Source organism: Thermobia domestica, chromosome 6 (genome assembly GCF_964235325.1).
Source record: "Thermobia domestica chromosome 6, izTheDome1.hap1.1, whole genome shotgun sequence".
Classification (NCBI taxonomy): Eukaryota; Metazoa; Arthropoda; class Insecta; order Zygentoma; family Lepismatidae; genus Thermobia; species Thermobia domestica.
Genome location: NC_137459.1, coordinates 22,077,441 through 22,091,338, shown reverse-complemented (window position 1 = coordinate 22,091,338; position 13,898 = coordinate 22,077,441). Strand labels below are relative to the sequence as shown.

The 13,898-nt window shown below is 36.3% G+C and overlaps 1 protein-coding gene across 2 annotated transcripts in view; it reads left to right on the top strand.

Moving 5' to 3' along the window:
* The first annotated feature begins 3,498 nt into the window (after positions 1-3,498).
* LOC145687880 (spermatogenesis-associated protein 1-like) overlaps positions 3,499-13,898 on the top strand; it is a 239,458-nt gene continuing 229,058 nt past the window's right edge. For both annotated transcript variants that reach the window (XM_081761394.1, XM_081761395.1), the window contains exon 1: positions 3,499-3,744. In XM_081761394.1, coding sequence (XP_081617520.1) covers positions 3,637-3,744 — 108 coding nt within the window. In that variant the 5' untranslated portion in view covers positions 3,499-3,636. The remainder of the gene's footprint in view (positions 3,745-13,898) is intronic.

The window sequence follows — 13,898 nt, the reverse complement described above, 5'->3', positions numbered from 1 at the left end:
TGTTTATATTTATGAGTTTATATACCAAATATTACATCTCCGACTTAAGGGAATCACCACATTCGGCACATCGTTGAATAAATAGAGGAAAATTTGAATATTATTCATATTGTTCTCTCCTTCCTTTTTGGAGCGGAATTATAACAAAAGCTTAATTACATGTCTTCTTATCTATATATTAAAATGCTAGGTTTATATGTTTGTCTAAAGAAAAGTTTATGTTTGTCTCCAATCCTTTTGACAATGAGATCTCAAAAACCACAAATGCTAGAAGCCTGCCGTATTGACTGGTCGATTCCAAATTTTGAGTAAATTTTCCAGTTTTAATTGAATATTTTAAAAAAATGGCCGTTTTTTCTTTATGACACCTTTTAGGGGTAAACTGCAAATATTGTAATTTAAAAAAGTAAAGCATCATATCCTATGAATTATACATTCCAACATAACATAGTTGTATACAGGGGTTGTATATCACTCAGTCGTTATTTCAAGCCCAAATGAGAATGAAAAACGAAAGATAACAGTTTCTCCAGGCTAAGGTGAATCTTTATTGTTTGGAGTGTTTTGCCCAATGAATACCATATATCACTGACATTATAATTAATTGTGTGTTTAATGTATTCGCTTATTGCGTACTGCATGCAAGAAAAAAGAAAACACTGATCATACATGAATTAGAAACTCCAACCGGAAGTAGGCTCAAATCTTGTAAACGGTGATAGATACTGAAAAAATAATCGAAAAAAGTCTCCCCTTTATGGTACCTATTGCCGAATTTTTATCAAGACATCTTTCACTAGTGTCTGTGAAGGGACATGTACAGTTGATGTTGTGAGATATGACAATGAGATTCATACTTTTATCTGAATGATGCGCTGTGTAGAGAGCGCAGGTTTAGCCAGTTTTTAATTAAATCTCTATTTAGCAAATTTCAGATCTCTAACTTAAGCAAAAATCCTCACATTCAATACTTTTTCATAAAGGGAAGTTGTAGGATTCTCTATGTGTCCCCCGTTTTCTGCGTTTGCAGAAGAATTTTCGAAAACATTAAAATGTGTGTTCCTTTATTTCATATGCCTAGTTTCATATCCCTAACGCCAGAGATTCGTGACATACACCATCCTTGAGGAAAATTTTGAACCCTTTTTTGTCCCCGCCCTTAGGATAGGTATTTCCAAAAATCATTCCTTATCCCTTGCTTATTTAAAAAATAAATATTCCGTCCAAATATCATGTTTCTATTTATAATAGTATGTTTTGGGTGATGATGAATCACCCATTTCTAATCTTTTATATAATAGCGTACATGCAAAAGCGTGTCAAAGATTATTCGCACAGTAGCTATAACGTTTCTTACATTATTCATGCTGATCTATCCTCGTTTATTTTCTTGATAATCTATTATGGTCATGGTATGAAAGTTTGATCCTAATTTGTCCATTGGTTTTCCTTTTGTTGCAGATGGATCATGGCCGCTCCATTAGAAGTTTGCACCAAAGAGAAACAACAAGCAGTGATCCAATTTTTGTGGTCGGAAGGTGTATCGGGGGCTTCAATCCATGAAAGACTTTTGGCACAATACGTGAACAGTGTCTTGCCGCAACGGAGTGTCTACGAATGGATTGAAATTTTCAGAAATGGTCGCACAAGTGTTACGCAAGCAGAAGGAGCCTTCGCCATCTACGGCCACAAATAATGACAACATTGAGCGTGCACGTGACATGGTTGTTAGACAGACGAGTGACTATTGATGAAGTGGCACATCGTCTGGAAATTAGTCATGGTTCCTGATACCCTTCCGACCACAAAAACCGGATAACTACTCGTTGTTCCTCTTTGATGCAAACCTCTAACAGAGCGGACATGATCTATCTGCAACGAAAGGAAGACAAATGGAGGAATTCGGATCAAAGTTTCATAGAATGACCACAACAGCATAACAATAAAATAAACGAGGACAGAGATCGGTATGAATAATGCAAGGAAAGTTATAGCTACATTGCGAATAATGTTTGCCTTACCCTCGTATATCGATTATAAATTATGGTCCCTAGCTTCCTTTCAGAAATAACTGAATCATCTATACGATCCTTTGTCATATAGACTTGATGTTGAAATAAAGAAGTTAATACTAAAAAAATTGAAGAAGGGGTTAATGTTACAGTTATTATTTTCATTACCTTTTATTAAATGGTATGATTTTAGAAGGTTTCACAAACTAACGTTGATTCCTTCCTTTGTCTACGGTACTTAATGTTCTGTTTGCTGCTTAAACGTAACAGGAAATTCTTACAATCAACTCTTTGATCGGTCTAGTGCGTTTCTCTTTTTTTAAATCCCTGTTCTCGTAGAAAGAAACTAGCGCTTTTGGTAGGGTAGTGAGCACTATTGTATGTACTTTTCTTCTTTATGGTTCAAAATAGGTGTGACAAATTCGAATCAAGAGCTGAAAGAGAAGTAGAAGAAGAGAATTATCATTTGAGGTTTCACATGTATGACAAAGTGTAATTATGAATTTACATTTGCTCATATTAATTAATATTCGCCCAGCTTCTTATAACGACAAACCTAACACTACCACCACAGGGCGGAAGATTTATTTACATTGAACGAATGGTATTTTGTGGTATTTTTCGATATGTTTGGGATTTTCTTAGTGTGTTTTCAACATTTCTTTCGAATTGATGCTTCAACATTTAGCATAATGTTCCATGCGGCTCGTTCGAAATAGTGGTATGTCACATTTTCTAACTTTCCAGTAAAACTGGGAAAGAAGCTTTAACATTCCTATGCAATTCAATGCAATGACATATCAGGCAAGATTCCCCTACAATCCACAGTTACATTTCTGAAATTAAACTACCTACATACTCTCCTGTGGTTCGATCACAACTCATTTTACTTAATAATTGAATTTCACCGGAAGAGACGCTTACCGTTATGGTATATATAAGGAATTTCGTGCACCGGAAGTGAGTCTTCTTTAAATATTAAATGTAAACGAATATTGCAACACCAATGATGGCCTGTTAATAAGAAACGTCAAACAGTTTTATTCCAAAAAGAGCAGTAATATTCAATAAAGAAACCAAGTGCCTATTTTTAGACAGTTCGAAGAATTCTTAAAGCGAACGTATTATCACTCAGCAGACAGAGAACAAATTACGTTAAAATAATCAACAAAAAACCTGTCAACACTTTCACGGATTACTTTCGTACAAGATTAGAATCGTTCTAAAATATCTTCTTTTTTCTTCTTTGCTTCTGATTATTTTTTGTTACGCAATACTAAGAAAAAGTTGACAGGAATTGATTTTTCCGTTGTCTTTGTTTTTCCTCTTAAAATCTATAGGTAAATTTCTTGTGTGGTAGTTGCGCACATGCTAGCGCCGAGTTGATTCGTTCATATCATCGATTGGCTGTGAACATTTTGTCAATCGATTCCACAACAAGTGGTTTAGGCCAAAGCTTGGCTTCAGTACTCGTCCGCGTGTTGCTGCGGCCAAAGCTTTCCCCAATTACAGGGTGGCCTTCTGGTTGCCTAGCAACGACAACTCCGGACGAAACACGCTGAAACTTAAGTTCTAATAAGTTTTCGGTTTTGAGAAAGTAAAGTCAACATTTTTCTGTCTTCCAATGACAAGAACCATGTCATCGCTTAGGAAAAAAGACGAATCCCCTGCCGGGGAGTCCCTCTCTTCGAGTTTCAGTCCAAGGAGATTCAAACGATCGCCTTCGGAATTGGTAAGTCTCTTCTTCCTCTTTTGTCATTTGTAGAAATAATGTTTTTATTGGTTCCAGTAGTAGCCAGGTACATCAAGCCAAAATCAATTTCTTTGGTGGCTTCCTTTGTCTTTGTTTGTTTTTATTTCTTTTGTATGTTCTATGGCATACATTTGCAGAATATATTTATTATTATTATATTCTTGCAGCTTGTTATTAATTAAATATTATGTAGTTTTGTATATGTATTGTTTTGTATGTAATGTATGTATTTCACTTTAAGTATTTTGTCAATATAGAAAGATACGATAAATGTTTTAGTGGTATCGTATGTTCGAAGTTAAGCTACTTTGGAGAATCAATGATATAACTTAGAATTACTAAAATTAGATTATTTGCAAATACATAAATTGTAATTTAAGATAAAATACTAGTGTTATAAGAGTTTTTGCTTTTAATTCTAATTTCTCTGGTTGACAATCATGGCTGAAGTTATAACACTCATATCATGATATGCTAAATACTAATGTAATTTCAGGTTTTGCTTGGGAAGGGGGCCGACTCTCCAATATAAATTTAATTTCACTAATATATTATTACAATACTAATTAAAGTGTATACCTATCTCAAACTCTTGAGAAAGACAATTCCATTGCGTGTAGCCCAAAATGACTCTTCTGATTCTAAATATTTTTTTCTCTTAATACAATAATAATGTTGTTTCCGGTTCCCGAAACTTTACCCAATATACCTTCTCGTTGACTTGGCATTTATATTGTTATCGACAGAACAAACTAGTGTATCTTATATTACATAGAATATAAGTAATATGCTGCTTTCAATAACAGTACAAACATCTGAAAGAGTAGGCTTCATATTACCATTTTCTCTCCTTGATCATTCATAATAGATAGACATATTTATTTCAGTGTAATTTTCTGTTATTTTCTTTCAAGATACAGAAAAAATGTACTTAAACAACTTTGTTTACTTTCAAAATATCTTGCTAGAGATATTATAGTCATTGCACGTACAATACTATTTTGAAAGAGTTAATAACACTATCATAGTTCAAGCACCACATACATCGAAGACTCACACGCTATGTACTAGACCATCAGGGAAGATACAATGATCGTGTGGGTTAATTTCGCTCAGAGGGATAATCTTTCTTTCACTTTATCAGTGTTGCAGTGTCTATATTACCAGGGTTCACTCCAATTAATCATTGTTTGTTTCATTTTAATATCTTTTTTGTTTTGAATATCGTGTGATTAAAAGGTATGATTTCTGATGAAGATCCCAAGACTTATTTGTTCAAAATGTCAATACTGATGAGAGATTTATGAGGTTGGTCTGGTAGCAAAGCAAGGCATCAATTCGTTCGAGTCACAGTCAAAATGTCAATTTGAGTTGGATATTTCATTAAGTGAATTTCTAAACTACCGACGACAAACCGACAAACCATGATGCTCAAAATTCATATAAGAGGGCATGGGGGTCCAGTGGTAGAGCGCTTACCTCTGGTGCGTGGGGTTCCTGATTCCATCCATGGCCAAGTAAGTTTGTGGTGAATAACATCGTGTCCGTAGGCATTCTCGGGGTACTGCCGTTTCCTCCCACTTTCTCATTCCACATATTCTTTCATCATCATTCACTTGCTTTAATCATCGTCTCCCTTAGCCTAACAGACATAATCGTGGGGACTAAGGACTGATTCAATCCTTGATTCCCTTATACATGTCCCGGGTGTTTTTATTTTTACTATTATCTTCAAGTTCCTTAATTTTAGCTTTCAGAAAATCGCGTTTCTTCGTTCTAAAAGTTTTGAAAGTTTCCCGCCTGATATCTGCGAAATTTTGTGTAGTTATTTAATTCGGATTTTGTTGCCAGCGTAATTTTGCCTGTTTTCTCTTCTCTACTAGTTTAATGCATTCTTGGTCGAACCATGGTTTGTTCCTACGTATTTCCGCGTGTCCCAATTTTTCTTTTGCTGAAATTTTAATGCTATCTCTAATTTCAATCCAGGTATCCTCAACATTAGTGCACTCCGAATCTTCTAAAGCTGAGAATCTATTCGAAACTTCAATCTGGTATTTCTCTCTTACCTGGCTCTCTTCTAATTTCTTTAAATTGAATCTCTCCGTTTTCGGACAATGAATATTGCCTTTATTCAACGATAACCTCTCTCGTATTATCGCTGCTACCAGGTAGTTGTCGGTGTCACAATCAGCCCCTCTAAACGACCGGACATCAATTATGCTAGATTGCCTTCTTCTATCTACTAAAACGTGATCAATTTGATTATGTGTTTTCCCGTCTGGTGATGTCCAAATGTATTTATGAACGTCGCGATGTGGGAATTTTGTACTCTTCACGATTAGGTTTTTGGATGTTGCAAAATTTACGAGTCTAACACCGTTGTCATTACTTTCCTTATGCAGACTTTCGTTCCCTATAATCGGTTTGAAAATATCCTCTCGTCCTACCTTCGCATTGAAATCCCCTAATAGAATTTTCATATGGTATCGCGGGAGTTTGTCAAATATCCGTTCCACTTCTTCGTAAAATCTGCCTTTTATATCGTCATCCTTATCTTCAGTTGGGGCATGTACATTTAAAACAATAATATCACACCACCATGCCTTAAGAGTAATAAAAGAAAGTCTGTCAGTGACAAATTCAAACCGTTTAATTGCTGGTAATATACGTTTATGAACAAAAAACCCTGTTCCTAACTGGTGATTTTTGTTTCCTTCCCCGTAAAAGAACGTAAAATTTCCGGAATTCTCAGATCCATTTCCTTCCCACCTAACTTCCTGAACTCCTACTACGTCCATCCTGTATTTCTCTAACTCACTCGTTACGGATTTTAACGCGCCTGCCCTATAAAGACTCCTAATATTCCATGTTCCAAATCTCATGTCCATTTTCTTTTGCTGAGGTCGTGCCAAGTTATCAGTCCTTGTCCGAGGCTTTTGTGAATATTTCTGAACAAGTGCTTTTTTTTACAGGATGAGGTTGTTAGCCCTACCCAAACCCCCAAGCTGGAGGACCACTCCTAGTCGGCTGTCCGCGACTGCTTATTCAGTATATTCGCAGCTAACCTCTATATCTAGAGGCCTTCTCCTCGATCCGCAACCCGAGGACGCGCCACGCCGTGGTGACAGGAACCCACGTTACACGGCAAATAGCATTAACTTATGTTTTAAAAAGAAAAAAATTGAGAAGTTTTATGTAATAAGGGCATAAGCGAGTTTACGCCCTTTTTGCATCAAACGCATTTGTGGCTTTTGCCATGCTTGTTTAGTCTCCTGGTACAATCTCAATTCAATATCGGAATAAAATGCTGCATATTACATTGTTTTATGTAAGAAAAAGACACTACTTAAATTTTCAACATCGTATTACACAAATTGCATGTTTCAGACATACGCCTTTATTGTATCAAACTCCTCAATTAATCTTGGCTCTCCTACTCGCAGTTATTTCTAGTGTTAAGCTTAGTAGGGATTAGACATTAGACGTCTGGGCTTTTTCGTCACCTATGACCATGTTAGCCCGTGACGTATGAGGGATGACGTCCTTCAGCAACCACACTATCCAAGGAAAGGTAAGGAAGCGACCTGGGACCCATATGTGAGGCACCATCCCGGTATTTACCTAGTGTGAATGAGGAAAATCTCACTCAAGATGCCTGGCCTGAACCTCCGGGAATCGAACTCGGGACCGCTTGAACCAAAGAGTTAACTTGCACCAAAGACTTTCAAAATTTTGCGTAAGTATATAAAAAGTCTTTTACAATGACAGGCCGTCCTTTCGTTGGAAAATATCAAAACAAATCCGATAACACATAGGAAGAAATAGATTTTGATGTGAATTCAATGAATCAAAAGCATTCCGTTTCCTTCCTTCCCTATTATGATTAGTGGTATTTTCACAATAGTAATATTTTCTATCGTATTTTCAGAAAAAGGGAAAATAAGCTCACCACTCTGTTCCCTTTTTTTCCTCTAATATGGATCATTCGTAGCACAGAAGGAAGTAACTTTTTATAGGCCTGTATGAAAAACTCCTATATTCTGATTTGATGAAAAACTCCTATATTCTCATTCGAAGAATAACTCCTATATTCTGATTTGATGAAAAAACTCCTATATTCTGATTTCATGGAAAACTCCTATATTCTGATTTGATGAAAAACATATATTCTGATTTGATGAAAAACTCCTATATTCTGATTTGATAGACACCTCCTATATTCTGACTTGATGAAAAATTCCTATATTCTCATTTGATAAAAAAAACTCCTATATTCTCATTCGCTGAAAAACTCCTATATTCTGATTTGATGAAAACTCCTATATTTTCATTTGATTAAAAACTCTTATATTCTGATTTGATGAAAAACTCCTTATTTAAAGCCTACAATACTTACCTAACAGCCAAACAACGCCCTTCAGATGACACTTTTGGACCCGCTAGTTCAACGAAATCAAATCCCATTGTATAAAAAAAAAGATATAAAGTTTGTACAGTACGCTTAAGTACCTGCCAAAGTTAACACTGTTTTTCTTACATTGTAAGAGTTATTTATTTACAATATCTGGACATGATTTGGTCAGAAGAGACTTGATTTCATTCTGCTCCGAACGCGCCATATCACAAATAAACTAACCGAAGTTGCAATTAATAACTTTGATTCTACCTTGACGTATTTTATAAGCGCAAATTGAGATACAATGGTGTGCACATCTGTTTCGGCTACGATGAACATTCTCATTTTTCAAGATATAAGTAGGTTAGTTTCTTCTGTTTAGAATTCATCTCCCCGCCTTCTGTGAAGTGAGTGCTTCAATGATATACTTACTAATTGTCCTTATCTCTAATGCATAGGGAAGCACTGAGGAACGAAACATAGCAACCGCATTTTTATACAGCACTTCCGTATTCGTAATACGTGAATCTATCATTGTCAAAAGTAAGAATTTGCAGCATGAAACGTAATACCATGTGTTACTCATCTCGTGATGTTTTACTTCCGCATACGCCAGATGGTCAATCTCATTTGTTTAAATGCACGTTCACAAAATTTTAAGTTGTAAAGGAAGCACTATTATTTTACTCCGACCTAAATAATATTTCGCTCCATGTAGATATAATTGTGATTAAAATTACTGTTCTCAGTTCAACAACATTACATGGCAGAATGGAATCAGTGTCTTTTAATTTTGATGAGCATTGTTATAAAGGTAATTTTTCAAAACTGCTTATACTAACTGTAGTAGATTTTCCATTGTACAGTCCACAGCAAAAAATCTGCAACATGGGCGTGTAAGTTTATTGTGAAACGACGAAGTCTTTTGCTCCAAAATAAGTATGCAGGGGAGGACCCTGAGGTTTCTTCTGTCTTGATTCGTGCCATTTACACGTTATGTTGATTCCCTGTGCCGTTAGGCGTAGTTTCACAATAAACTTACATGCTCATGTTGCAGGTGTTTTGCTGCGGACTGTGCAATTTTTGCTCTTTATAGATTTAAATTCGATTTAATCTAATTACTCGCTGAGGAAAAAAAATACTACCCTAATGGTGTTTGATGAAGCCAAGTAGATAGTTGGCGTCCCGGGAAAACCTCACGGACACGAAGTTGTCCACCACAAATTTACTTGGTCGGAGATTGAACCAGGGACCCCAAGCACACAAAGGTAACCGCTCACCCACTGAACCACCGTGTCCCCAATTAAGATCACACATAATACGTATATAACAGATGAATTTAAGCCTCTTTGCTGGACTAGTGGCAAATGTGGGTTCCTTTAGTGAACGAGGTCCTGAGTTCGACTCCCTCCAGAAGAGAATCGAAAGTACTATAGTAGTTTCGTTCCTACTTTAAACTTATCCTAATTAACCTCGTTCGAGACAAAGGATGTAAATACGAATCAATTTAGACTGTAGATCTAGTTTTACATAGTCTCGTTGCAAAGAAATAAAAAAAATACAAGTCAATCAATCAAACAAGAACTGGGCAAATATGTCCTTATTATACATTTGCACACGTCAATTGATGTATCTTCAATGTAAGGCAGTATTTGACCTTATACTAATAATAAAATAAAGTCCTTCATACAAATTACTTGGAACCAATAGATGGAATGTTTTAATTTTTGCAGCATACTTACATAATACATCAAACTGTTGTTACTATTGGGAATGTTCATAATAATTTAAGTACAAATTAAGTTTCTGAATTAAATAGACAGAAGTTCTTTTGATTTCCAATAGGATACTCAACTACGGATCCTTCTAGACAAACTTATTTGGTGTGGGCTGTGGTGACTCGGCGGTAAAATGTTCACCTCTGATGCATGGCGTCCTTGGTTTGATTCCAGATCGCGCCAAGTGAAGTTTGTGCGAGTAACAAATACTCTGTCCGTGGATTCTCTTGAGGTTATCATGCTTCCTTCCGCTTTCTTCATTCCACCATTTCATTCATTTATCATCATTACCGCCCCTTTTTGCCTAGTCGGTATAAACGTGCGACGTAAAATTTAAAAAGAAAGAAAGAAAAGAAACTTATTTTGTTGGATGGATGAAGTGGAATTTAGAGCCTTTTACAGAACTGACGCTATATGAGACGTGGACCTACAGTTTAACATAATATCTGAGCCACATTAGCTCCCATCAGGAAGCAAACCCAGAACTCCGTCACCGAAAACACGTTACGTTCACCATATAGCTACGAGGGGGCTTTAGACAAAATTAGTATAAATATTAATGCAATTTTAGAAATTTAATCAAATAAAAATGACGTAAAGAACTGCGATTAATATAAAAGTGGGTTTACTCTTGTCCCTTGACAGTCCTTCAGCCTTTTTTTTTTTTTTTTTTTTTTTTTGTAAAATGTAAAAAGTAAATAACATGTCATATTGTGGAGAGTGTTCGTCTTCCCAGTTGGAGCGGGACTCCAAGGGAAACAACAACTGTTTGCGTCACGCCATGCTAACGACAGAAAGGAGAGCTCGAGACACACGCAAAAATCGAATGGAAGAAAAATGTCCAATACGCTGGTTAATAAACACATTTATTCGTTTACAAACAGATCATCGATCATTGAAAATGACCTTCCTCCAAGAATTATTTTCTTCATTTGACGCTAGATGGATGAAGTGCCTACATTTCAAATATCGAAGTTAATACTTAAATTCTTTACTCCCATTACAAAAGTAAAGCAGTATTTGTTAAGTCTGCAAAATTGTAAAGCAGTCGTTTCCGTGTTCAAGTTCATATTTTCTACATAAAATGCTGCAACCCACCTTCCAGCAGATATGGTTTGGTTGCATAAGCTTAAGGCTATTACTCAAGGTTAAAACATTTCATTGTTACAGCGTTTATCTTTGGTGCTTGGGATCCCCGTTTCGATCCCCGGCCAGGTTAGTTTGTGGTACACAACATCGTTCTCGTGGGTTTTCTGGAGGTTCTCCCATTTTCTCATTTCTCCAATTCTTCCATCATCATGCACTTGCTTTAATCATCGTCTCCCTGAGCCTAAATAACGTAATTGTGGGATGTTAAACTCAAATACTCCATTTCATTGCGTTTCGTGTCACTCAATGATAAAATTCTTTACAAGCCAACACTATTTTACAACCATAATTCTCCTTTTGATAAGACTGATTAAATTATGTTACGCGCAAAAGTACGTCAAAATTCTCGTTCACATTTTGTACTAGAATAGCTCCATATTACAATAAAAATCAAACCAAAAAATCTAAATTTTGAAATTTATAACAACTTGAATAATTGTCCACAATTTCTGTAATAATATACTTAAAATTCCAAAAGACTCTAGTTGGAAAAATCTGTTACAGTGTAAAAATTTTCGGATATTAAGACAGCCATTGAAACATAAATAAGTCTCTTTTTTAAAAAAATGGCAATAGAGCGTCTGTTTGTTTCATGCCATTTCTTACAATTTACGGGATTCGAAGAACGTTTTGCTAACTTAACAAGACAACTGTTGCCAACTCATTAAAACTATAAATTCTATAGATTTTTTTTTATTTTCTGTTGTTCATGACTAGTGGTAGATAGTTCTTAATATACGTTTAAATAGAAGCTATCAAATTAGACGTAATTTGCTACAAGACTATTGATAGAACATGCTCACTACCGTACCATAGAAGACCCTGCTAGCTGAAAAAGTATCATATGCAGTACTCGAGGCTATAATATTCTTGTTGTTGCTTGTTAAATTTGTTAAGTTTAAATACTGAGGCTATATCAAACGTGAACCTGCAGTTTAAAGTAGAATCCAAACCACCATAAGACTTTTAAGTTGTAATACTTTCAGAGACGTAGTGTCCATTAAGGCTATAAGGCTTAGCTTATCCATTTATTTATACATCAGCCTGAAATGTTACTTTTGGACATTAATACAATTAATTTTATTAAAATGGATTTATTTTGCAATACGCTGTTTAAACATGAAGCGAATTGAAGCGAAGCTTCTGCAGAAACGCATTAAAGGCTATCGGCCGCTAGCCTTCCGCTTCTCTCATGGAATTAGGAGAATGGGGCGGTAACAATCACTTTCCCGCCACCCTCAGCAGACGAAAACTATTTAAGCTATACACATATTGAACACGATACAATGGTGTACGAATGGTGACGAAAGGCTAGCCTTTCGGGTGAAACAAAAGCGACAGGATGCGGTCTTAATAGAAACTATAGAACAGAGACTGAAAAATTTAGAAGCTCGCATTCAGTAACAAGTTTTGACCCCCCCCCCAAAAAAAAAAAAGAGAGGGAGCGCGGTGGCACAGTGGTAGAGCGTTCACATCCGCTGCTTGGGGTCCCTAGTTCGATCCCAGCTCGCGCCATTTGGACTTTGTGGTGGACAAACACCGTGCTCGTGGATTTTCTCAGGATTCTCTCGTTTCCTCCCACTTTCTTCATTCCACTATTTCATTCATTACTCATCATCACCGTCTCCTTTAGCTTAGCCGGCATAACCGTGGGACTTAAAACTGAAAGATTTCATTTCATTTCATTTCAAAAGAGAGAGAGAATAAAAATGTTGTTATTATGAATAGTATTAACACATCAAGGACCTTATTGAGTACTAGTTTGCGTTATCACAGCGTAAAATTTACATTTTAGTTGGCGATAATTGACATAGCAGTTATAATTGCTTGTTGTATTTTTTTCCGTTTCGTTCTTATCTGTAAGTTTTTCGAAGATCGATACTGATCGATACTATACTCAGATGAGGTATAATTTCATTTTTTTTTTCATACCAGGTTATCATAAAATAAATATCGCTGTTCAGAGAACTCTGGAGACGTAACCACTAGACAGAATGCAACCAAACCTGGAGGGAGTATATTTGGGAACATGCAGAAGTGTTTGATGTAGAAAACAAAATTAGTTCCAATTTTCTCCACCAGAGGTAATTGTGGCGCTGTACAACACCAAGTAAGTGCAGCGTGGAAGGAAAACGACACAAGCGATGGTAAATGATAAGAAAGGCTGTAATTATCTCTCCTCTGGGTCCCGTGGCATTGATTACCAGTGCTATTAATAACCCGTGGTCAGTGGCGGATTCACGGGAAAGGGGACTTTTGAGCTGAAGCGTCCCTTTAAAATTCTTGGATATCTTACAAAAACGGAGTTAAATGTTAGTCTTTCCTGTGCTCATAAAATGCAAACTCCCTCCAAAATTTCAATGAAAGATTAGTGTCATATATCGCCTCCTGAGGTTATTGTGTTTCTGTTTAGTGTTAAGTATAGTGAATGTGGTATGGAAGATAAATAATTTTGATATTCAATGAAAGAAAGGCTATAATTATGCCCCCCCATGCGACACGTGGTATTGATTTGTACTCCTATTAATAACCCCGTGGTGTAGTTATGTGTTATCGGCAATGATGATGATGTGGAGTTCTGCCCATAGGCAGGTCTTTGACGTGAAAGCCCTGAGGCAAATAAAACGCATGGTGACTAGTACCGTATGAGATGATGATAACGTTCTAAGGACGGGTCCTAGAGGTTAACATGGGATACGACTCACGTATCTTCATCGGAAATCGAACCCAGGACCCCTTGAACACAAGGCGAAGAGTGTGGGAAGAAAATAGAAGCCAACATCAAGATTACCATCAATTCTCTTCTGGGA